Here is a 26,608-nt window from a genome sequence, read left to right on the forward strand (position 1 = left end):
ATTTTCAATGTTCATAGAGGGATGACCTGTGGAAGATTTGTGGAGCATTTTGACAAAAATATGGCTATGTGTCAATGAATATTGTTAGTGGTTCAAATGCGCAAAGTTTGATGGTGCCCAAGTCTACAAACACACAAAAACCTTAGGACATAATATAATTTGTAAAAATTCTTCCAACATGTATGTGCTTCTCTCTGAGCCTACCTTGAACAAGAATAGTGTTAAACAATCAAGGGCTACTTAGTAACCACCTATTTGAAACAACAAAAATTTTTTTCAGGAGAATGTCACAGAATAACCACACCACAACCTCCATGCCTGAATTAACTAAAGCGATTAGGATTATGATACAATTCCTCTTAAAGAAAGGAAAAAATGTGGGTGAACAGTGGTAAGATTCTGACATGGACTGAATCTATTCCACTCTTGGATCAGAACTGGAAATTTGAGCTCTCTGACCTCAAATTCCAAGTTCAGGTATCAGGTATCATCCATCAAATGATGTAAATGCAATCCTTAAAATAAAGGTAGAAATTACTATTAGAAAAGTACTTGGGAGTAGTGTGACTGTTAATCAAGTGAAATCACAACAATCAGGTAATGTAAAGTCATTTCTATTTAAATGCTATATTACTATAATTGAACCCCCAGGCTTGTCACTATTAAACCACACCATTAATATTCTCATGTATCAGCACAGCACAATAGTGTGAGCTGCCATACAATCGCTAACTTTATTTTCTTTTTTTAATACAGGCAGGGTTACACAAATTACATGTTTACACTGTGTTTTAGGCCATATTACTATTTAAAAAATACATTTTTTAATGAAATTAGTTTTAATGTAAACAGGAAAGAAGGTGTTAAAAAAAATCTCTATTTGCCAAATAATCTAGGCATGCCACTGCATGTTATATGTACAGATTAGAAAATACTACCCACTTTGCTTTGTAAGTCTGGCCATTGCTTCAACACTGTATACCTCTGAATATTTATCTATAAATGCGCAGCAGGTATGTTCTACTCTCAATCCATGAAGGCTAGGGACATGGAAAATATTTTCTATAGTAAAGCTTAAATGTCAAGGTGAAATCTTTTGCTTCATAGTTCTTCAGTCAATGGTATTTGTTCTGTTAATCATTTACTGTTGATTCATGGGAACTATTCCCTATATTCAACCGACAATTTACTGAGCGGTTTATTGTACCACAAATAGTCGGGACAATTTTGCTTTAGATTTCGTTTATATGAGGGCTAAGAAATGGATAATGATTGCAGCTTTAAAGAAGTCTAAAAACAAATATGTATTCAAATGACAACATAAAACTTAAAGTATGGTTCTGACAGCCCTTTCACACTGAAACTGCCAAATGATTCCACATCTAAATATTAATGTTTAAAATGCATCAAAAGTGTGACAAACAACAATTTTTGAGAATTGGCATTATTAGTTCTGGTAGTGGAGATAAATGTACAAACAATGGTGTGGAGGTTGGGTTGTTACATTTATGAATGGAATTAGCTCTGTAGGACCAATTTCAATGCTTTATGTGGCCTCTGTGCTGAATATTAATCGTGTTTATGGGTTGGTTCATATTTTTTTAATCAAATAAGGTGGAATGATGACAGTTTGGGTGTTCAACATGTGGATAATTATTGCAGCTTCTAATATCCACTTTAACTATCATGTTAAAATTGAATTGAATCCACTTAGTTTCCCTTACCTGGTTCCTCCTTTTCCCCTCATCAAAACGCTATATGATTTATTAAATAAAATCTTTGTTTTAATTACATAACCTATATTTATTTTATTACTAGGTATTTGTGCTTCCTATATACTGGCTGGTGAGTGAGGCCAACAGGTCAAGGCACATATGTTCCTGTAGTAGGCTATGGTAAAACCCACATGGGATGCTAACCCTTCATAATGAAAAACTAAAAGTTAATGAATAAAAGGGGCAGGCTAGGGACAGTTAGGCTGGAAGGGAAATAATTAGATCATGTTGGATGATGCACAAGATTATCAAGCATCTACTTGATAAATAGACCCTTTTGTAAAAACAAACAGTAGGGAGGGAGGGAGACAATAAGTATGGGTTAGACCAGGCATGGGCAAACTACGGCCCGTGGGCTGTATACAGCCCAATAGGGATGTTTCTCTGGTCCTTTGAGTGGTCCGCGGCTCTGGCCGGTGCCACCCCGAGCAGGGTCAGGAGAAGTACCCCGCTGGGGGGGGGGGCATTCCCTGGGTCTGAGCCTGTGATGGGAGAGCCAACCGGTTGTGTGCAGTGACACAGCCCACCCACTCTCCTATCGCAAGCTCAAAGCCTGCAATGGCTGCAGTGGGTGGGGTTATGCAATCATGACGTCACGTTCAGTGGCATCATGATGGCATAACCCCGCTCACTATCCCATCTGCCCGGCCCCTCTGTCAAATTATTTCAGATTGTTGCCCCTGACTAAAAAAGTTTGCTCACCCTTGGGTTAGACTCATTTTAATGCAGTCTGTGTCCCTGTCAGGAACAGTACCCCCTCTAATCTGGTGACAGTGGCAGTGCCAGAATGGTGCTTAAGTGTGCTCAAGTACAGTGGTACCTCAGCTAACGAATGGCCTTGCTAACAAATTTTTTGGCTAACAAATTTTTTCGCACTGTTTATGGGACTCGGCAAACAAAAGTAAAAACAAACAAAAAAAAAACAGAAAGTAAGACTCCCGATAACATACTGCATGAAAGTATGTTAGGAAAGTGAGAGAGAGACATTGCTTTGACCTAAATAGAGTGGGGCTTCCTGAGTGCCACAGAGAGAAACTCTTCTCATACCAGTGTCAGTACAGTGCATGCTCCGTGTGGCTGTGAATTTGAAAGGTAGGTGTGATTTATAGCATTTAATCTTTACATTCGAACAGAGCTTCCCTGCTGCTTGTGTGCAGGACAGAGGCTTGAAGTAGGGGAGGGGCGGTTTGCATGACTTGCAGAAGAAAAGTTTTGCTTAACACAGCTAAAACTGAGCCCTCCTACAACATTTTGTAACTCTTTATTGGCCAGGACAAACTCTGCAGTTGTTTCTTTTGCATATCAAAGCACAGCGTGCTCCAGAAGATAATGAATGTCTAGGCTCCCTAAAGTTTTTTTTTTTTGGCTTTGTTTGTGATACCCTCACAGTGAGGAATTTATACAGTAACTGACACATGTTGAGACAAACATCTGTCCTAACTGCAATTATTAAAATAATATAACTGTTCCGACTTACATACAAATTCATTAACTTACACAGTTTATGACCTTTTATATTGTGCTTTTTACTATTTTTATAAAACGTATCTTTAAATTGTGGGCGGCATCCAGAACGACCTAAATGATTCTCTATAGAAAGCTCTTTCTAATCTTTTTAAGCCAAGGTATCACTGTACTATGAATAAATAAATTCCTCCAGCAACCTAAATACAACCACAGCCATAGTGGCAGTGAGGCATTTCTATAGTCAGAATGAGTGTCCCTATACATTATTCACTATAGCTGTAGGACCACCACTAAATCCAGTAGGACCACCTCCCAATTACGAGACATATTTCATCTGTAACACTGCCTGCTCTATTTCCTGGCCTAGTTTCAACAATAATTTCCAACCTAGACAACTCTTGGTCTCATGGATTCCTTTTACCGATTAAGGTGCATGAAAAAATTGTCTGTAAATCTGCACTAAGATTAAGCAAGCACTAAGATTAAGTAAACAAATGTGGATGGGTTTTGCAATGATGGAAAGGGGCATACAGGGTGTGCAAAAAATACTTTTTTTGGGGGGAGGGGTGCAGAGGTTAACAGTTGATGGAAGAGTATGCAGAGGTGACCAGTGGTTATATAGCGGTGTATAGGCAATTGGTAATAGAATCGAGTGTGTGAAGATGACTAGGGAATAGTGTGAGGAGAGATGATAAAGTAACCAATGGATAGAAGGATGTGTGCTAGAAATCAGTGGTTAGGGAGGGGTACGCAGAGGTGACCACTGGTTTGAGGAGAGTGCAGAAGTGATCAGTGATTAGCTAGGTGTGGGGAGGTGACCAGTGGTTTAATGTTTGTTTAGAGATGACCAGTTGTTAGAGGGGTGTGCATAGGTACCTGGCAAATAAAGGAAGGATGCAGAGATGACTAGTGGATGGAGAGGTGTGCAAAGTAGGACTAGTGGCTGGAAGGCTGAGCAGACATGGCCAATGGATGTAGCGAGGTGGAGATAGAGGCTGTGGCATATGGATGCTGTGTAGTAGGTACAGTGAGTAGGTCTAAGTTCTCCTTATTATTCATGTTTTAAGTTCCTCCCATGCCTACACAGTGTGGTTGCACCTACTAATTCCTGCATATCTCAGACATGCATTCTATATACTGTGTTCTATGCATTTTTGTATTCTGTACTCCGGACGACTGTACTTGGTAGGTTCTGCTGTACATTACATATTTCTGACCACAGTGTTTATTGTCCCAGCAGTTGAAGGTTGCCAAGCATTTACAATGATTTAGAACTTATTTTGTGGGTGCACACCCTACTATTCAGCACAAGGCACCCAAGCTAATTTTCACAGTTTTCAAAGTTTTGGCTTTACAGACACTTTAACTAGACTTATGTTTCAAAATCTACTTCAGTTAGTTCGTAACAACATGACAGAGCTCAAAAATGCATATTATTATTATTATTAAACAGGATTTATATAGCGCCAACATATTACGCAGCGCTGTACATAAATCATACCGATACAATATTTTGAATCTTAGAAAGTTGTGCATTCCTTCCCTCTTGTTGTATTGTCAATTGGTGCCTTCCCCCCTAATTTTGTATGAACATGAAAAAGAAGGAAAGAAAATAAGCAGGGTTTTTTTTCTTATTTATAATATATAAATAATATATTATATATATATTATATATATATATATATATATATATACTATATATTATATAATTATATTATATTTTATATAGTAATTTGTAAGAGTATAATAAATAAATATAATGATAAATATTCTTATGTGTATATGATTATCCATATCAGTGATATTCATATTGTGAAACTAGGACATCATGAATTCCCTTCATGCAATCATATATATGTAAGGTACATTTATTGCCATTATTGCTATTATACCTATGTGATTAATGCTGTGTATATTATATATCATTCATTTTTCATATTTCATGTGTACTATATCATATTTCATATGATATAGTACACTAGGATATTGTAATACTAGGACGTTATGTGTTTTTCCAACTATATACGGTATACAAAACACTACATGGTTAATTCTTTTTATGCAACTGTTTATATGTATGGTACATTATATATTGTAATTTTTACTATATGACTAATGTTTTGTATATTATACATTATTCATGTCAATCAAATAATATTGATTACTATAAGTACAAATATGCTTATATTTTTGATAACAGCTCTACATACGGCACATACACATACCCTGACAAAGTCAGATGGTGAAATGCGTTGGGTTTAGGTTGTGCTCAGTTTATACTGTTTTGGGAAAAGCTGTGTCTAGCTTAGTGGTCAAAATACCCCATGACTTTAATGGGGCAGACCCAAAGTGTGGAAGCCTATGATTGTACATGTTGATTGTATCACCTTTTATAAAGATATATGTTCTTCCTTTAATATGAAAGAACAAATACACATGTAATTGCCACAAAAAAACCCTACTTTTCTTCTTTCTTCCTTTTCATATACAATAGTTTGCTTTACCGGACATAAAATTGTTGTAAATGAAATCTTTGACAGATACTGACTTTTAATATGCCACAAGAGCAGCGTGGTCTTCTGTAAGTTCTATTCTCTTTTGCCTCTTCTATGTCAAATACATTTTATTCCTGATTACATACTGGCCATAAATCTTCATAGTGTTGAAACCTTGTATTTCCTAGTTCTGATGGAATTATATAGATTTTAGAAAGCTGCATTAAATAACTAATTTCTCTAATGTGTTTAACATTATGTATGTATACAAAAAATGAAAAACCCAATCAAACATTTAACATAAAAATAACACCTTTATTGAAAATGTGTAAGGAACTACAAAAATATGTTTTTTTCTTTTTTCGCAACCAGTCTATTTATTTTACTACCGGTAGGTAAGACAAAGGAATCGGCATTAAGCTGGAGAAAAATGACTTTTTGGAAATATCAAGTGTACGCTATTTATTTCATGCTCTGAAGTCACAGCAAGTAGCCGATGACCTGTCACATCAGCTGTACCAATTCCTCCTGGTTCTATGAATTTGATAAACAATAACTGCCATTACACAAAACGTATAACCACTCAACAATGGCTTACTATACATTTCATGTGCAGCGAGATGCAAGGAGTAAGGTGCATTGGGTATTTTTTTCTGTATTTTGCAACTGTATTTTTGGTGGTTAAAACTCAATACAAAATAAAAAATTACACTGAAGAATCATTATCTTGTTTTTTTTTTTTTGTTTACAGATGTTACATTTACTCTTTTACTGTTTTATACCACATGATATGGTATGTATACTGAAAGGTTTGAGATATTCAGGTTGTGTTGGTATATGCACCAAATGTGAGTGGGTGCTTTAAAATAACTAAAATAGTCATTATTTCAATTATAGATGTGAAATTCCTGAACATATTCTTAATTAATCAATTAATGTAACTCATGAATCAAGTTGGATTAATTAGAAATTGTTCCTTTTTATTTATAGAAAACACCAGGGTACAACAGCACAGATCAGAGACAGGGAAAAGTGTATTGCAGATTATATTCATTTATTACAAGAGCCAAGTTGAAAATATATCTATACTCAAGAAAAAAATGTAATACATTCCAGCTACAGTTTGATTGTTTTTTCAGTTCATCTCTGTGAACTACAAAGCGCTGCCCCACCCATGCTGTGCAGATGAGTTGGGGTGTTTGCAGTCCAAATCAGGAGAACAGCTTAGGGTGACAAAGCTGCTCCTCCATGGATACAATTCAGGATGTGTGTTTCTGGCAGGAATAGCTAGGGGGCAGGAAAACTAGGGGGCAATAACGAAAAAAAATTGATTGAAAAATAAAAGTTACGAGACACATCATTTAGGCCAAATTATGTTATATTTGTGTTGCTTTAAATAACATAACGATGGTTTCAGCTTTGATATTTTAGTAAAACCTAGGAATATATAATACTAAATGCATTGGGTGATAAAAAAAACAAACATATTGTTGAAGTGATAGCTAAAAATATGTGTATCTGAAACAAAAATTTATCTGAGCTTTTACAGCCTTAGAGAGCTACTTTTCTATTATTTTAATAAGACATTATACCCTGATTTACTAGCAGATCAGAGAAAGGAGTAGGTAAAGGGAAATCCCTCTAAAGCATGGGTCGGCAAACTTTTTGGACAACTGGCCATTTCAAGAGGTCAAGAAGGCACACTAGGCCAGAAGAAACAAGGTGTCCAAGGAAAGGTTTTTTCCAACCGTGACTGCAAGCAAGCAGCCTCAGTTTTCCGCTTATCCGCGGTGTAGTCTCTGTACGCGTGCGCGTGCTTGGCATCGAAATGCGAGATTTGACCGCTTGAAAGTGCTCCTGGTGTCGTTGCACACTAAACACAGGGCTTTGTTGCCTTGTTGGACGAAGAATAATTTGTCAGTCAATTCGGGGTTGAAGACAGGCAGTTGGGCGTTGCTTCTGCTCTTTAGGCATAATAAATGGGGTTACTGTGCAAGAACTCGATGATATCGTGGGAACTCGCGATACCGCGACAATTCAATTAGGCCAGATCCAACAAATAATAATTAGGGGGGCGTTAGGCCGGACTGGAATTCTTGCTAGGCTGTATCTGGCCTAAAGGCCGAAATTTGCCTAACTCTGCTCTAAAGCATCCCCAGCAGTAAAAACACAAAAAAGATTTAAATCCTCCCCACCCTATTCAAAAGTAAAAAGAAAGGCTTGTGTTTAACTAGACTTTTACAAAGAAAATGTAATGCAATATTCCAGCTCTTTGTTTTTCTGTGAGGTAGGAAACTAAGGGATACATTTTTATCCAAAACTTATGCTTAAGTAAAATGCTTGTATAATTGTTTTGTGCAAATGAAGTGACATTCACACATTATTACTATGTGTTAATTATTGAGAATAATGAGAATGGCACCAATGAAATGTTTTTATATTGAATGTGAATGTTGCTGTAGGGCAAAAAACAGCAGAATCAAATGTTTGCATTATGTAAACATTAGAGACAAACTTCCTGATTAAAATTGTAAAGGGTTCAGTAAATTTTCACTGAAATTAAGTGCATTTTGTTTTTGATATTTGAATCGAACCCTATTAAGTCTTTAGAAGACAAATCTACCTCTTAAAAGAATGAATGGTATTAGGGTATTTTTTCCAAAGAATGTTCATTTAACTTCAAAGAATGTTTACCAAATGTCAAAGAACATTCTATCACTTTTAAAGAACATTTATTCAAACCCCAAAGAACATTCACACAACTTCAAAGAAGTTTTTCCCAAGCTATATCGTAATTATTTAATATATTATAAATATTATATTTAATTTAATTATAATATAATTATAACAGTTGAAATTACATTCATAAAGGGATTTCATCTACTTTAACTTAACTCTGTAACACAATGAGCATTTGTTGGTACTAAGCAAGTCAAATAGTGTTGTGCACACTTTCATTAGTGAAGCTGGGTGATCCAATAAATCTGGAATGGATCTGCTCCAGGATTGAAAACATTTGCTATCAAATAGCAAATGTCTTTGAAGGAATTCATTCCATGTTTGCTGGATCACCCAGCTTCACTGATGAACGTGTATTTTCTCCAGCCTTGTAGAGCTTTAATAAATCAGGCCCAAAAACTTAACAAGCCCTTCAAAGCTTTTATTGGCTGGCATGCTGTCTACTTTTCATCTACTCTCTACACCACCATTAAGCATTTAAAATACACCAGTTTTGCACTTTCTGTCTTTACTGGTTTCCTCCTCATCCACTGGTTTTACCACATTTAATTGATGGTGGATCTGATGAGCCCTCTTGATTTTGTGTAGTAGCTTGGTTCTATTAAAAAAAATAATATCCCTTCCATCTAAAATATATAATTTTCTCTATGAAATGCTGAGCACTAACCCTGAAAAACCTTTTTTGTTGAACACATTAAAAATTTAATTTACCATCTCATAGAAAGATAGAAATTTGCTTATAGTTCCAGTTGTAGAATTAGCATATTTCAGGTTATGCTGCAGACAGAACTGACTTAACTTTAATCACATTCTGCCTGAATTATTCAGATCAACAGCAGTCAAAAACATGAAAACTAAAGATTTCTTTCACTTTGAAATAAGCAATGCTAAGCTAGCAAATATTTGCCCTAGTTTCACTTTTCTTGTTTTTTTTATCTAGCTGTTTGTCTCTATGGAGCTTTTTTTTTTTAAATGGGCAAATAATCATAGAATCAATGGCATGGCCCTTTTTAACTATTCCGATTGCTGTTCATACTACATCTACATAGATCTCTAGTTTGCATTCTCTTTTTGTGATCTGACAAATCCTTTACTTTCCAAAAATGTGTGTATTGTAAATAAGGACAATACACTACATATTCACCACAATTCATGAACACTCATTGAACATTCCACAGTCATAAACCTTCAAACAAAATAGGGAAAAAAGGTGTTACCAAAACTGAACAACTAAACTCTGTGGCATGATTTATGAACATGATCAGGGATGAATCTGTACACTTTCACCATGAAATCTCTCTTATGTAGCCTTCTAATTCAGTATTGTATGTACTGGTACTGATGAGTGGAATATTTATTCTTAATGGCAACATATAAAGTTGTGTACATATGATTAGGGGTGAGGTCCAGATGCCCCTTACTACGGTTTGAAGCAATTCCCTGAGGTTCTCTAGGCACCTAAATAGCATTTATTTAGCGCTAAACATTTCCAAAGAACTAAAAAACTAAAGAACCTCCTACAATGAAGAGCATAAAAAAGAGTGGGTCCAAAGCAGCCACAATATCAATGATCACTATTGTTAGGGAGATTTGACAATTCTGTATAGGTGGATATATTGCACTATACTATGCAGGGTTTGCTAAAAGGTAATTAAAGCATTTGACACTGTACCCCACAGAGGCTTAATATACAAGTTAGGATTGATAGGTTTAGAAAAGTCAATCTGTAAATGGATAGAGAACTGGCTTAAAAATCCAGAGTTGTAAATAATGATTCATACCCCGAATGGTCTAAGGTTATTAGTGGTGTACCCCAGGGTTCAGTGTTGGGACCTTTACTGTTTAACATCTTCATAAATGATATAGAGTTGGGGATTAAAAGTACCATTTCTGTGTTTGCAGATGACACCAAACTATGTATTGGAAAAAGTCCATACAGGATGTCTATAATGTACAAGCAGACCTGGATACGGTACGGTTTGATTGGGCAGCCAAGTGGCAAATGGCATTTAATATAGATAAATGTAAAGTTATGCACTTGGGAGGTAACAACATGCATGCTTCATACTGTCTAGGGGGAATACATTTGGGGGAGTCAGAATTGGAAAAGGATCTGGGGGTTCTGGTAGATCATAGACTTAATAACAGCATGCAATGCCAAGCTGCAATATCTAAAGCTAGTAAAGTACTTTATTGTATTAAAAGAGGAATAGATAGCAGAGATGGAGACATTATCCTGCCCCTGTACAAAGCATTGGTCAGACCACATCTGGAATATGCAGTCCAATTTTGGGCACCAGTTCACAAAAAGGACATTGTGAAATTGAAAAGAGTGCAGGGAGGGGCAACTAAACTAATAAAAGGAATGGAGGAGCTCAGCTATGAGGAGAGATTAGCTGAACTGAATCTATTCTCCCTTAGGAAGAGACGTTTAAGGGGGTATATGATCACCCTGTATAAATATATAAACGGTCCATATTGAGAACTCTCTTCCCCATTATTCACTTTGAGATCATTACAAAGGACAAGAGGGGACTCTGGGTCTGGAGGAAAAGAAGTTTAAGCTCCGCATAAGGAAGGGATTCTTCACTGTAAGGTCTGTCAAAATGTGGAATCGGCTCCCTCACGAAGTAGTTTCAGCAACTACTATAGATTGCTTTAAGAAAAAGCTGGATGTTTTTCTGGAAGCACAGAATATAACTGGGTATTAGGGATTTAAAGAAGTAAGGATAACAGAGACTGGTAATCCAGGGAACATCTGATTGCCTCATGGAATCAGGAAGAAATTGTTTTCCCTTGTTGAAGCAAATTGTACCAGGATTTTTTTTTGCCTTCCTCTGGACCAACTATGTCTTATAGGGTTTTATATCTGGGATATGTTTATTTCCCTAGTGGTTGAACTTGATGGACTTTTATCCGTCTCTAAGGAACATTGACACGGTTTCAAAGAATGTTTGCCAAAATAATATAGTAGTTAATACCTCAGAAGATTTCAACAATGAAGACCCAAACCTAGAAAGATGACCAATGAAGATTGTGGCACAGGTGCCAGAGCAAGGAGAGGTTGTACTTTAAGTGGAGGTGTAAAAAACTGTTAACAGGCAGGTAAGTTTATTTTTTTGCTGAAAAGACATACAGTAGCTTGTCCCTTCTGCAACAAACAACCTGACTGCCTGCATTTTTTTATCTTGAGTACATGCTTTATAGTAAATTCAAGGTATGTATAGTATAGTCTGTGTGACAATGGAAAGTCATAGTAAATATTGTCAGAACGCCTTTAGTTTTCAGTGTACAATCCATTTTCTTATCTTTTATTTTTTCTAGAAAGGAAATAATTTTTTTTGTCTCCAGATTTTTTTTTAGTACCCTTTATTAAGGGTATGATCTAATCACACCCTACCATTTAGTGATGTGATATGAGAAAGAAATGTTGTCACACCTATAAAAATTTAAGACATCTCAGAAAGAGTAAGATCAGTGGCGCTATATGATCTGAGTGTTCTCTGAATTTATAACTGCCAGCCAAAGTAAATCTCAAATGAAATTTCCTTTCTTTTACTATGAAAGTTGTCATTGTGTGCTTTTAAATCATCACAGAGTCTACATGTCTCTGGATTTTTATCTGACGGTAAGCAGTGCTTTGTTACCATTACACATTATACATTATCTGGTGTGACAGGGATGTTTATATACACATACTAGTGTATTTGGATTTTAGCAAGTGGAGCTGTGACAATGATCAGTAAAGGGGGGATATATAGTATTTCAATGAGAAAAGAGATTTTGTGAGATTTTAAAAAAAGCCACTGGAAGCGGTCCTACACATTATATCTATTAGATTGTAAGCTCTTCGGGGCAGGGTCCTCTCCTCCTGTATCACTCTCTGTATTAATCTGTCATTTGCAACCCCTATTTAATGTACAGTGCTGTGTAATATGTTGGCCTTATATAAATCCTGTTTATTAATAATAATAATAATAATAATAATATTAATATTAATAATAATAATAATAATAATAATAATAGGTAATCACTCTGCCTTCCTACTTAACAAGATATTCTAATACCCTGTAGACAGACCTTGTTTGGTTGTTTTTGAAGACAGTCGGAGGACTGGGGGTACCATCTAATATTTTGCTGGGGGCCTTCTGATTTCTCAGATATATAGTTATAACACCTGAGTGATGAAGTGAGCACCTCTATTTACGATTCACTGTGCATATATGAAAAAGATCAGGAGAGTAAGAGGCACCTATATGTCATTTGACCATCCAGAAGATGGAAAAAGTAAATAAACTTTAAGGAAGCATAGTATAGACGAGTGGTTTGTGGTTTACTATTGGGGGAACTCACAAAGCCTATTGTCAGGCTTTAGCAAACACAATGGGCAATAATAAAGCTCCCCAAATAGGAGTAGATACACCTTTTTCAGTGAACCTGGGTGATCCAGCAAGCTTGGAATGGATCTGGTTAAGGATTGAAAACATTTGCTAAAAATAGCAAACAAAAAGAAAATAAATCCATTCTAGGTTTTCTAGATCACCTAGGTTCACTGATAAAAGTGATTCCTCTTCAGCCTTGGAGAGCTTTAATAAATTAGGCCCAATGTTTGCAGAATTTCTAGTGAAAAAAGATGTTAAGTTTTTTAAAATAATTGTGGTAAAATATGTAGTATACCTGCAAAATTCTCTATGCCAGCCACTCAACCACTTAAACTTCTGGTTTTAGCAGCTTTTGCAGATTTGATACCAGGCATCAGTGAGCTGTTCAGTACTGAACAACTCACTGCCACCTCATCTGCTTCTGGGCTCTACATAGTGACTCTCTGCAGACATCCAGCATTAGGGAGCAAACAATGACATGAAGACCAATTAAAATATATAACAATAAAAAAAACTGGAAGGAGTATATCCTAATTTTACCCTCAATACAATTCACCGACCACAAGAGATTGATGTTGCTTCTGTGGAGCTTAACATTACTCTGTGACTTTGATCCCAAGTCCTACCCTTGCTGAGTTAAAGGATTGGGCAATCCTAATTGGTTTCAATTGGATAATATAAGTTGCAGTATTTTTTGATTTTTCTACAATTTTCCTGAGGAAGCGAAATCTGTGAAACGTTTCGAAATGCAAGTGGGACTAATTTGTGACAGTTTCATGCACTCATCCAACTGCATTACTTACATGTACTTTAATGTCGAATAAATTATGGTTTTAACAGTGATATGAGGTTTAAAGAAATTGTTTTATTAGGTGGTGCCTGAAAATTCCAGTATAGCTATATTTAATTAAATAAATATAGCTATATATAGTGTCTCCGAAAGTCAGTTGTTCACTGATGCTGCAACCTCACCACTAGTCTGAACACTAACATGCTTTTCACATGTACTTAAAAATGTTTTTGTGTCAGATTTAGACAACTTTTAGCCATGACTCCATTTGTAAATGGATTAAATTGAAAAAATGTTTGAATCCAAGATAAAAGTCGTGTAAATAGCATATGAATTAATAGACCACTTATTGTATCTTGTTATAGTTTTTAATGATTTTTAATGATTTTTTTTTAGTTGTATGCACTAGTTGTATTTACTTTTGATGTTTATAATTTTTAGCTTGTATTTTTACTATTATTATTATTATAATGGATAATTATTATTATTATTACCTACTATTATGTATTAGTATTGTAATGTATAACTATCAACTATTAATGAGAAAATGTGTTTATCTATTCCTATTGCATCCAACATAAAATCTGAGATTTCTCACCCTCTAAGCTACTACCTTCTTTTTTTATATTTATAGCTTTCCAAGGAAAGCTTTACTTAAAAACATATATTTGAAACTTAGTAAATGCATTTAAGCATTCTGAAAGCCTCACATTATCTGCAAAACCTTATGTATTGTACCTTTTCCTCTGAAGTTCACTACTTCCAATCCTTACAACGGGTGAGAAATTCCCTTGATCTCTGAACTGGTATTCCGAATCGTTCTCAGTGTCTGATGTATAGTTCTTATTAATCTTTACACTTTTAGCTCCATTCTGTGGATCTATGCACTCTTGCTTGGACTCTTCTTCATCTTCTCTTGGAGTTGTGCTACTTTTAGATTCTGAAACCTGTGTCTGTGTTCTACGCTGGTGTTTGGATTCATTCTCTGAAATGTCTTGCTCATTAGTTTTGGGTTGTTTGAATTTCGGAACTGGCAAGCGATCGTCACTGTGCCTGAGTGACCTCTGTAGTAGATGCTCATCATCGGAACTGTCAGAGGTTGTGATGTCACTGTTTAAACTGCAGAAGAAATGGAGATTTGTTTCAAATGATTACTTGTGTTGATTGCTAAAGTATATTTTTGTCATTTCATGCTACTATCCACCGCATATCCTCGTATATTAAACATTTAAAGAGAAGCTTAAATGAATTTACACTCAGATAATAAATAGTTATATAGCTTGGCAAAGACCTTTCATTGTTAAGTTCCACAAAAGAAAATAGTATCCTTGGAACTCCTAGCTCACAAATGATCCAAAAAAACACAAACCTTTATAAAGTGAGGTTCACTTTGCTCCATTCAAACTCTGGAAGACACCTAAGTAGCTCCCTGGATAAGCATTTAGGAACATTCTAATTTTTTATAACATTAGTAGGTGTTTACATTTATTTTTACATGAGTAAAATCTTACTGTTTTTTTGTTTTAGAAAGCAGCCAGAGTTGAGAAGTCTCCTATTTCTGCAGAGGTTTAAGGGCACCCCCTGTTGAGTCAAACCCAGAAAGATTGGGGAAGCAGTAGCTGGGTGGTCAAAAAGTGGACGGGGCAACACACAACAAATTAGGTGTTCCCAGGTGTTTGTACCATACAGTAGGTATCCAGCAGTCTCTATAATTGTGACCTCTACCTTCCGCCTATACTTTGAAAAGTTCACCCCTTTAGTATGCACATTTCCACCATTTTTCTATTATGCTCCCACTGTTCAGTGACCCTTTTAATGTGACTCAGATTCCTAGTGTCACATTTTTTGTGTAATCATTGTAGTGTAATTATTTTGCTTAATTTTGCTTGACGACAGCCAGATGGAGCGCACGGCTAAAAAGAGCTTGGGAGACCATGAGGAAAACTAAAGCTCCTGATGACTGGGGAACTTTGGAAGAGAACATGTTTGACCTCTACAGAGAGCCCATGCTAAAATACAAAGAACATGAGTCCTTCTCTACAGCAGACAGTCAGGCTTCTTCATTCAGTATGTAGCAAATTAAAATACTTTTAACACCTTCTATTTAAATGTCTTTGGAGAGTATTAAGCTAATTTAAACCGACAATTTTCTGGGCTTTAAACAATCTACAGAGCTAGCTAGGACCAATTGGTGTGGAGACTATTACGCAGATTTACTATTACACAAATTACAATAGATTTTACAATAAAGAACCTATTTCATATGCAGAAAATATACCTCTTTTTCTCAAGTCACCAAGAGTGCCCTTGTGTCTTTTGTGGTAAAGCTGTTCATAAGTGAGTTCATTTCCTCTGGGAGTACCAGCCATACAAGAAAATCATATGCTGCTTAATCTCAATTTCTTAAGGGCGAATATATTCAGTTAATAAGATAAACGAATAGTCAAAATACAGGCTAAAGTTACCTACGTACCCATCACTACTAGAAAAAAACAAAAACAAACATCATTTAGAGTGGTGCAATAACACCAATTTTAGTTGGCACCCTTTTGTTTGAACAATCAAAACTTTCAAACTTTTAGGCATCATGTGAAATAAAATTTGAAGAAAAAGAAATGTCTACACATACAAATGAAGTAAAATAAATTATTTTATTGTATTTTTAATATTTCCATTTTTTTAGTGCTGACTCTTGCAGTTGTTTTTTTACAGAGGGTAAGAAGAAATAATTATGAACACACAGTAAGAGGGAATTACATAGACTCTTCATCTATAGCACATAGGGTGGATATAACACCAAGCACATTAGTAGATAAGCCAAATACATATCCATAACGGTGAATACTTTTAGTTTCTCAGCACTGTTTTATGGACCAGTGATCCAGCAAAATTCTGTGTGAGAACAGAAATAAAGAGTTTGAAAAACAGTATTAACATTCCACTGGAATAATATAAGCAGGCCTTGTCAGATTGCCTTTTCAGCAAGTCATACAACATAGGTATGGTGTTATTTGTGTCCACCACCAACTTCTTATATTCCTTGGGGAAAGTATCATCTTTTAGTGATACAAAGATGTTAATTTTATACTGGGCTACACTAATACTACAGCTATTTAGGTGACTAAGTTGTGGCTTGTCAAAAAGATTTCATAAAAACACAACTGCTAAAAAAAGGTATGATCTCCAATGCCAACTACAAATTTGGTTCCAGTGACCCTGTTGGTGAGAGTTACCCTTACTTCCTGGTAACAAAATGTTACACACATGGAAAGCGATGGAATATCTCTTTGATGTGACAAGAAAATAAAGCACAATTGTTTAGTAGCAAGGGTTGGTAAATATGCCATATTTTTTATGCTTGTGGAGGGAAATGTGATGCATTGCATATGGTGAAGAACCATAAAGAAGAATACTACTGCAATTACTGGGGATAATTGAGATTCCTGAATTCCGAATTCATAAGAATTCTGACTTTCTGTTATAACACCAACTTAATTCTGTGTTTTGCAAATTACGACTTTTTTTATTGCAGGATGTTTAGGGGACAGGTGGGACAATGTCCACAATGTATAAAGCATATGATTATTTTTTGTAGGCTATTGCAGGCTGCTGACTAAGTATGTTGATTGCAATACCCCTGAACATTGTATTATCAGCACTGTTACAGTATATGGTCCAGTGATCCAGCAACATTAATATTATTATTATTATTATTATGATCATCATCAATATTCTGTGTGAGAACAGATAAAAAGAAATGGGATTTTTTTTTGGCAAAAGAGACTTTGCATGTCTTACGTACCACAAAAAAACCATCTGGTAAATTTTTGTATTTTGAGTTTAGTTTGCATAGGAAGAAGAAGCAGAAAAAAGAGCCAAAGTTATGTGCTGAAGTGGTGTGGGGGTAGGAGGAGAAAGCAGAGTGATTGAGAGATGAGTTCTCTGTTGTGCCTTTCACCTTTCTCCTTTTACTGTCCAGTCCCAGGCTTAGGATAGATCCATGAGAGCCTGGGTTCAGAGGAAGGAGGTTAAATGATGCCAGCCATTAGACTAAGGACATCTTGTGGCAGAAATGAATTACTGTGCGGCAACTGCAGATTAATCCTGCTAAGCAAATATTTTATCTTTTAATTGGATATTTTTATCTTGTTGTTGTCTAAAGTCCTACAGTAGCTCTCAATGCCTGTCTAGCTATAGTAATACCATTCTAGGACAATGGATTGTGTTGTACAGAGAAGCAGAAATGCCTTTTAAAAGATAAAAATGGAAAATTGTCTATAACACATCAAACAAAGTCAGGTAAGACCAATTCAAATACAAATGATGCCACCAGCTACTCCTGTTCCTAAAGTTCAGGTATGCTGATAACAAAAAAAGCTATTAGTAGTCAAACATTGGCTACACTGAAGAATATAAAAAATTAAATAAAATACTTTTTTTTGCAGTTCTTGCTTTGCAGACATTTTAGAGGTACTGATGCATATTCTCCTTTGTGCTTTCAATTACAGTAGAATTTTATCCTGTTTACTATTTATTGGTGCTAATCATCTGTTCAGTGTTTGTCACATTATGTAAACCTAATAAGCTCTGAATATTCTTCTTCATTTGTGCCTTAGGGAAAACATTTCTAATGCTCCTGGATGATGATCATGATGATCACGTTTATATATTTCAATGACTGAAATTAAAAAAATCTACAAGTAAAATAGAGTTGTATATTAGGGTGTATATTAGACTAATATAGGGCAGAGTGTAATAAATAGATTTATAATGGGCCATCTAGTGGTTGCTAAATGAAACTGCACCATACACATCTATATTCATTCTGCAATTCTAAAGCTGTGCCATGCTGATTGTATCTTGCAACCTTTAATCTGCTCTGGATCCGAGTTTTAAAATAGAAAGAGAACGGAGACCACTGCAATACTTAAGATCTGCTGATAGATTCAAACCTTTAAATCACAGTTGATCTTTGCAGGATTAGTACTGTCAGGCTTGCAGACAAAATACTCTGAATCACAAGGTTATTTTCCAGGCATACAATCTGAAGGATATAGTGTTTAATAGCTGTGATTTTAAAAACTCACCAGGATTCATGATATTGAGAGATGACTGATTTGCAGTCATCATTAGCACAGTTGCTAGGAGATTGCTGTGGGAAAAGAAGGAAGGAAAGTTCTTGTTTTATTGCTGGCAGGAATGTTACAATTAGAGTTTTCTATTCTTTTATTTTCTGTTATGGCTCATTGTTAATTTAACATCATTCTTCTGGTATTTTAGATGCACAGAGTGTGGAGAAGTAAATAGAATTATTTTTAAAAGCAAGCAGGAAATGAATATCATTCAGCACTTAAAGGAGGAAAATAGAACATTCATCAGATATTTACTATGAGAACTATTTCATGGTAGTATGCAACTGATAACCTTCAGGGGTGATGCTGATAAAAGTGCAATGTTTGGTTTCTAGTGCGCTCTGGCCTTGCAGGACTAGGCTTCTTAGACTGAATCCAAGCAAGGACACTATCTGAAGGGAGTTTGATGTTCTTGTAGTAGATTGTAAGCTCCTTTGTAAGACAGATATTGGCATGACTTTGGGCTATGTGCTGCTGTGGAGGATGCATTGTGTTTTCACTTTTGTCTGGGCTTTCTTCCATAATATAAAAAGATTATTGTTGTTAGGGTTTGTGTCTAGTAGCTAGATCAAAAAAAGTACTGCGAAAAATGTTGGTTTTTATTGGCAAATATATTTAGAGAACTTCCACAATGGTGTACAAGGCATCAGGCCACCTTCTTACACAGATTAGCGGTTAACCAATACATTTATCAAATTGTAAGACAGATCCCCAAGTAATAGGGTATTAGTTAATTGACTAAACAAAGTTTCACTAATATACTATATGAAAGATTGAAAAGACGACATAAATCAAGGGTAAGCGAGAGGTCTCAGTGCTGACGCGTTTCACCTGCTGGGCTTCTTCAACGGATTACGAGAACCAACAAGCAAGCAGCTGGTGTTAAATCAAATTAGCTTGGTTAAAAGTGGTTCACTTTATAATTGTATAGTGAGAGCCAAGAAAGTCTGGCATTGAGATTAATATTTATCTATTGGGAAAAATTGCTGTGTCTCTTTGAAGTTTTTTAGAATACTGACAGAATAGTTCCTAGTGGCCAGTGAAACTGCTTTGATCCTTTGTTTGGGTCTTATTAAACTAGGGATCCTACTACAGATTATGTTCTTGATTTGCTTTTGCAGCTTGGTTGTAGCCAGTTTGAGCTTTGTTTATTGTTTTTGAGATCTGCAGATGTTTTCTAAGTTTGGGGGTATTGGTTGCTTCTGCCCGCTACTATTGAGCTGTTTCCAGTAATCAAGTGACAAGAGACAATGGGCCTGATTTATTAAAGCTCTCCAAGGCTGGAGAACATACAGTTTTAACAGTGAACCTGGGTGATCCAGCAAACTTGAATTTCTTAAAAGTCATTTGCTATTTACAAGTATTTTCAATCATGGACCATATCCATTTCAGGTGTGCTGAATCACCCAGGTTCACTGATATCTTCCCCAGCCTTGGAGAGCTTTAATGAATCAGGCCAATCAGTGGTGTGAACTTCATGGTTGGAGCATCCTTCCAGAGTTCTTACCATGTTTCCCCGAAAATAAGACCTACCCTGAAAGTAAGCCCTAGCATGCTAATCATGCAAGAGTGAAATATAAGCCCCCCGAAAGTAAGCCCTATTGGCTTCTTCGGAGGGTGCGGTCACGTGGTACACCGAGGGATACCAAGAGGAAGGAGAGAGCAGAGAGAGCAGGAGATTTTCAAAGCACTGGAGCAAGTCACAGGGTTATTTATCCTACGGTACTCTGGTGTGACACTACAACTAATAAGAGGTTGGTGGATTCTCTTTTCATAGGGTCCTTGCTAGTATTTCATTCATTAGCAACAATGCATATTTATTAATTGATTGATTTTTTTTCTTTGCTTTTACTCAGATTTATATTGGTTACTGTTTGTGTTCAACAAAGCTTTGGAAGTTTTGTTTCTATGTCTGCATGTTACTCTATGAGTCATATGTTAATTGTCAGCACATTTTCCTGTTATGTTGCACTTGTTTGCTTATGAAGCTGTGTTTTTTTTAAATAATCATTTTTGTCTATTTTTACTCATGACTTCTTATATATAAAGAAAAATTTGGTGATTTTGACAGGTCACAGGTAACACAGAGGTATCTTTCTATAGCAATGTAATATTGTTTACAGGTTTTGTAATAGGTTGTTGTACTATAGTACTCTAATACTTCCATTGGCCACATGATGTTTTGACATATTAAATGTAAAATATTTAAATATATATTCAGAGACTTGATTTATAATTGTGAATATTAAAAAAAACACTGAAAATAAGCCCTAATGCGATTTTCAGAGGTAAAATAAATATAAGACCCTGTCTTATTTTTGGGGAAACACAATATCTCTTCCAAGCCCTGGAAGGATAGGAGTTTTTGACCTGTTGATGGTCTGCTGAACTTGTTGCTTTGTTGGACGGTCTGTTCTAGTGGACGAGAAGATGTGTGGATAGAGGGATATCCCTAGCTGAATTTTTTTGCTGCATAAAGATCTGTACTTCGAAAAGGTTCAGAGCTTAAAATGTCCACAAAGAAAAAGATCATTTGCAATTTACGGAAAAGTCTATGGCGGTTGGTACAAAGTCTTAGGTCTGTTTGGCTGCTCTTATAAGGATGAAATTACCAAAGAAACCTGATAAACACCAGTTACACTAAACTGGCTATACTGCTTTGGGGGTTATTGCACACACTCCTAAGCAGAGTACTGTTATAATGACAATACCAAAACCATAGAATTTATTGAATTAGTTCAGTGTATCCCACTGTAAGTGCAGACTAGAGGAATCCTGGGAGAATTCAACATAAATCCCTGACACAATAATATTTTCACATTTACTGTTCTTAGTGTACTTACATTTGATTTTTTCCTGGAAACACTTTTACTTGTAGTAACTGTGGGTTGATGAGCTGCTTTATATTCAATTACATCTGTAAGCTTCTGTAAAATTCTGTCTCTGATGGTATCTGATGTTTCCTGTAAAGGTAAAAAGAGATAATGCCTAGATTTACCCAATATTTGTGTGATTGTGACCTATATTTGGATAAATATATTCTACACGTAAGTCTTCAAGTAGCCAGGAAATAAAAATTTTGTGTATATATTATATTTCTACATTATATGAATACTACATTTGAGAAATGTGATTAGTTTGTACTGGATACAGACATATTTTTGGTTTCTACTGTATACTTCATAACAAGCTCATAAAAAGAGCCAATCATGAAGGATGCATGTGTAACAAGTTGTTATTTATGAGACTACATGTGTCAGGAAGGGTTAAAGAATGACACAAAACACTCAGGTGCAGCAAAATTAAAAGTTAGTACTTTTCCTAATAGATGCGTACAATGGTCTCCCCGCTCCTCCAATGACCTAATAATGACTTCCTCACTCATCAGACGCACGGATACAAGACTTCTCTAGAGCTGCCCCCACTCTCTGGAATGGTCTTCATCGTCCTATTCGGCTTGCTCCTACTCTCTGCTCATTTAAAAGAGCGCTCAAAACCCATTTTTTCAAACTTTCAAACTTGCCTACCCATCTTCTTCTGTCTTTTGAAACCACCACTACTTCCCACCACTACATATCTCCCATCCTATTGTGTGTAAATTCACCCACCTACTAGATTGTAAGCTCTTCAGGGCAGGGTCCTCTTCTCCTGTATCACTGTCTGCATTAGTCTGTCATTTGCAATCCCTATTTAATGTACATCGCTGCGTAATATGTTGGCGCTATATAAATCCTGTTTATTAATAATAATAATAATAATAAAATAATAATAATGGTCCAAAATAGCAACTGCTCAAACAGTAAGATCACAAATTCAGTTTGCTCATTTTCATATCATCTAACTGGGTAGGAGATAAGCTGACATTAATTTATCAAGAAAAACTATATCAAGAAAACTTCAGAGTCAGCACTCAGTTCTATGATATCTGTATTTAGTAATTATACACTGATCTTATCCAGTCAGGTTGTTACATGACCATTGCTATGTGTTGGAGATGTGATGCAGAGTTGGGCACTATGCTTCACTTATTTTTGTCCTGCCCAGCATTGCAGCCGGATCCCATATGACCTAGCTTTTTTCTTATTGCACCACAACAACTGCTCCCTGAAATCATATAAGCGCTCCATTCTCAGACATCTGATTACAGCGCCCCCCACCTGGCAGTTGTTGCTGCATAGGGTTACTGAGATAAAGCACATAGAGGATCTCACATCTGTAAGCCATGGTACCCATGCACAGTTCTTTGATACCTGGAATGAATGGCAAGAGTTCTTAAAGTCACTGAAATATGGTTGCTACTTGGTATCCCAAGATATTTAATGCTTTCAAGGAGATTGAAGCCTGCAGTGCATGATGCTTGTCTTTATCAATGATGAATTGTGCATGTCCTGGAATCTTTTTGTCTTTCGCATGCCCTATGAGATATTGTGCCCTGTAGTGGTTGAATGCACCTGATGTATACTGAATATTTTGTAACATTGTAATCATTCTTTTTCTTTTTCCTTGTTTAAATAAAAAATGTTTTTTTTTAAATGGACTAATTAATATGATAATATATTTTGTATATTACTAGTTGCTTTCCTTCCTATGACTATCAACAGCCACAACTTCCATCTTATCAGGTCACTCCAACCCAACAGGTGTGGGAAAGAGGACTCAAGAGGTTCACAAGGGCACAGACTAAACTGTTTACACAAATCTGAAATACATGAAATCAATATTCCATTTTTTTGTTACTCAGTATATTTGTATCCAAATCTCCACCCCGCTCAAGCTCAGTATTCTGTTCTTTTTAGGGTTATGATGACACATTTAGTGATTCTTAAGATTAGCTACACATTTCTACATGTCATATTATATTTAAATCTTGTCATGTAACCTCTTGTCTGAATGTGATGTGGCTAATTATTTGTGCTAACAACACCATTGTGTTGTGTGTGTCAATATTTTGGCATTCACTCACAGAGGTGTAGGAACTCCACAGAGTAGCCCAGCTGGTTATCAAGAAAGTCTTCCACCTCCGAATACAGACAACTAACTGCTTGAGATTATTTTTCATTGTGACTGTATGGGCTGTTTTTTTTGTCTATCATGAACCCAAACAAGCGTGGGAAGGAGAACACAAAATATTCACAAGGACACACTCTAGACCAGTGTTTCTCAATTATGGTTCCTCCAGAGGTTGCTAGGGGTTACTTAAACAACGAGCATTTACTATTGACATGAATTATACTTTATATCTACTTGTAAATGATCTATGTCAGTGTAGTATCTAATATGTGTTTTGTGTCAATTTTGCTTATTCATTTGAACTTACTTTAAACACACCTTAAAATACAATGCACAGAATATACAATCACATTTGTGATAGTGGGGACATTCCAAAAGGTATATACGCATGCTTATTTTTTGCCCAATTAAGTACTATTCCACTCTGCCCCCTCAACACACTGACAAGTTACCATTAATAGGTGTGGAGGACTCCTTTATAACAGGAAGCCAATGGGAGCCTCCTCACCATTTACAATAGCAACACAGCTCTGCAAATCTGACAGTTACTATTGTTAACAACGGGGAAATCTCCCTTGGCTGCTGTTTTTTAGGACTGTTCCCCACTGATTTACATGAACCTGTTAGAGCAGGTGGGTGTGGAATGGAGGAATGCTCAAAAAAACTAGTCAATGGATGCATGGGTATGCCAGGTAAATATAATATCAACCTGGTTGTGAACACATTGACCAATGTATGGCCAACAATTGGCAGACATTTGTAAAATTTTGTTTTGTGTACCTGCATTGTAAATCATTTATTTTTTTCAGTTATTTTCATCTATTAATTGGGTCCGCAGCCGATCTGTCTAGTATGATTTCAGAGGTACCGTAGGACTATGAGAGCACAGAATGATAATCATATTTTTACATTCGGTGTGCCTAATTACATTGCCAGCCTCTTTTAGACAACAGACTTTTCTTTGTTGTATGTTTATATAATTATTGTTTCCAAATGACAAGGGGAGGGTGGTTGCTAAGCGTTTTGGTAGATTCATCAGAAGGACTGTCACGACTGTTGTAGCTTCAGGTAGAAGAATGCAAAGATAATTACAACATTCTCTATCGGTTTGTTTCTAACCAACCATCATTGAAAGTAATCAACATGACTCCATGCATTATGGCCAGTGTTTTTTTCCAACTGCACCTTATTAGATGTTGTTAGAAGCACAACTTCATAGAAACGTGACAACATTTTTGAACTAAACACTAAACCTTACCAAATGACATTGGAAGGTAATTTATGATCAACCTTAATTATCATATGGACAGCAAACCTCCAAAGAAATTTATTAAGAAAACATTTGCCACAAAACATGTGCTCTGCAAAAAAATCAGTGAGACTCTCATCCTTAAAGAGGAAGTAAAATTCCACTTTTAAAAATGCACAATCAGGCAAGTGATTTTTGCGGAAAGGTACAAGCGATATCCCTTCTGCAATAATCTCTCCTATTTGCCTGATCACTCTGCCAATCCATGCTTCCCCTGTGCATGCCGGAATTGAATAAACTCCCATGTCCCTGTGCCTAGGAGTTATTATTACAATTATCATGTTTATAAAACCACAACACATTACACAGTGCCTTTCATTGTTGAGGGGGGTATATGGGAGCCAATATGCCTGTATGTTTTTGGGATGTGGGAGGAAACTGGGCTGTCCAATGTTTCTTACCAGGGTTCCTCAGAGGTTGCTAGGAATTCCTTGAGGCAGTTTGTGACTCTCAGGTCAGTTTAAATGAATGAGCTTTTTGGCTATCTGTAACGGTGACATTTTTCATACTGGACAGCAACATAAGAGGTATTTTTACTACTGATCCCCACACTAATGTCCTGTGAGCTGTCTGTCATGACAACAGATATGTATGCATCTAATGAAGATATACTGTACCATTTACATTTTACCATTTACAACATTGTCTGAATGCACTGTGTGCTAAAAAGATCACTGTACCAAGGTACCCATTACTTTCTAAGGTCTGAAAAACATTTCCAAATATTACTGGTTTTAAGGAAACGGGTCTCTTGTCTTTTATACCCATCTGAAAGCTCTTTAAAATGTATAGCATGAAGGCAGGCATGGTACTATCCATGGCAAGTGCGCCTATGCATCATGATATGTACACGCCTCATTCCTGACAAAAATGAGGGCATGGCGTGCCCACACGTGCCTGCCCCACTACACCCCTGCTGTCAAATCAATGTGTGTAAGTGGAATGGAACACAGAGGGGTGGAGGTAGATGAAATTTAGAGTAAGGTTGAGTTTGCTGCTCCCAAAAGTTCGAAGAGAATTCTGTGGATTTAGGATTTGTAGTCACAATAAATTTTTTGAATACATTGACTTTTTTGAGATGATTTTTGTTAACAATAATTCACTGCATAGTCTTCATAATTTGGCTAGCAAAACAGCCCTCTCATTAAAATAGAGGGGGCAGAGAGCAGCTGCGGTGTCAGTTTATTGGAAGCTGCTGTCAAAGCTTAAAGCCAAATATGCACTGCCAACGATCATTGATGTCAAGCCTATAAAGAATTGCTAACAATTTTTTACTTTTTTTTTACAGAAATGAAGGACACTACACTATGCCCCTGATTCATCAATAAAATCCGCGCTCGCTGGAAGCGCGAAAGTACGCGCTGCCATCGATCGCGGATTACCGCGGTCCGGACTCGAGTGTGCGCGTACACTCGCCTCACTGCCAGCCGGATTCCAGCCTTCACAATAGGGAGCGCGAATCTGCCAATTAAGGCGATTAGATTTCAGCTGCGCGATTAAGGAGGATCT

The 26,608-nt window shown here is 36.3% G+C and overlaps 1 protein-coding gene across 1 annotated transcript in view; it reads right to left on the reverse strand.

The window, feature by feature from the left end:
- Window positions 1-14,294: 14,294 nt before the first annotated feature.
- Window positions 14,295-26,608, reverse strand: part of LOC140322536 (tetratricopeptide repeat protein 24-like) — a 32,183-nt gene continuing 19,869 nt past the window's right edge. The window contains exons 3-5 of the mRNA XM_072399092.1: window positions 21,624-21,743; window positions 18,736-18,800; window positions 14,295-14,767 (exon numbers count right to left, since the gene is read on the reverse strand). Of these exons, the coding sequence (XP_072255193.1) occupies window positions 14,374-14,767; window positions 18,736-18,800; window positions 21,624-21,743 (579 nt within the window). The 3' untranslated portion in view covers window positions 14,295-14,373. The remainder of the gene's footprint in view (window positions 14,768-18,735; window positions 18,801-21,623; window positions 21,744-26,608) is intronic.

Source organism: Pyxicephalus adspersus, chromosome 2, assembly GCF_032062135.1.
Source record: "Pyxicephalus adspersus chromosome 2, UCB_Pads_2.0, whole genome shotgun sequence".
Taxonomy (NCBI): Eukaryota; Metazoa; Chordata; class Amphibia; order Anura; family Pyxicephalidae; genus Pyxicephalus; species Pyxicephalus adspersus.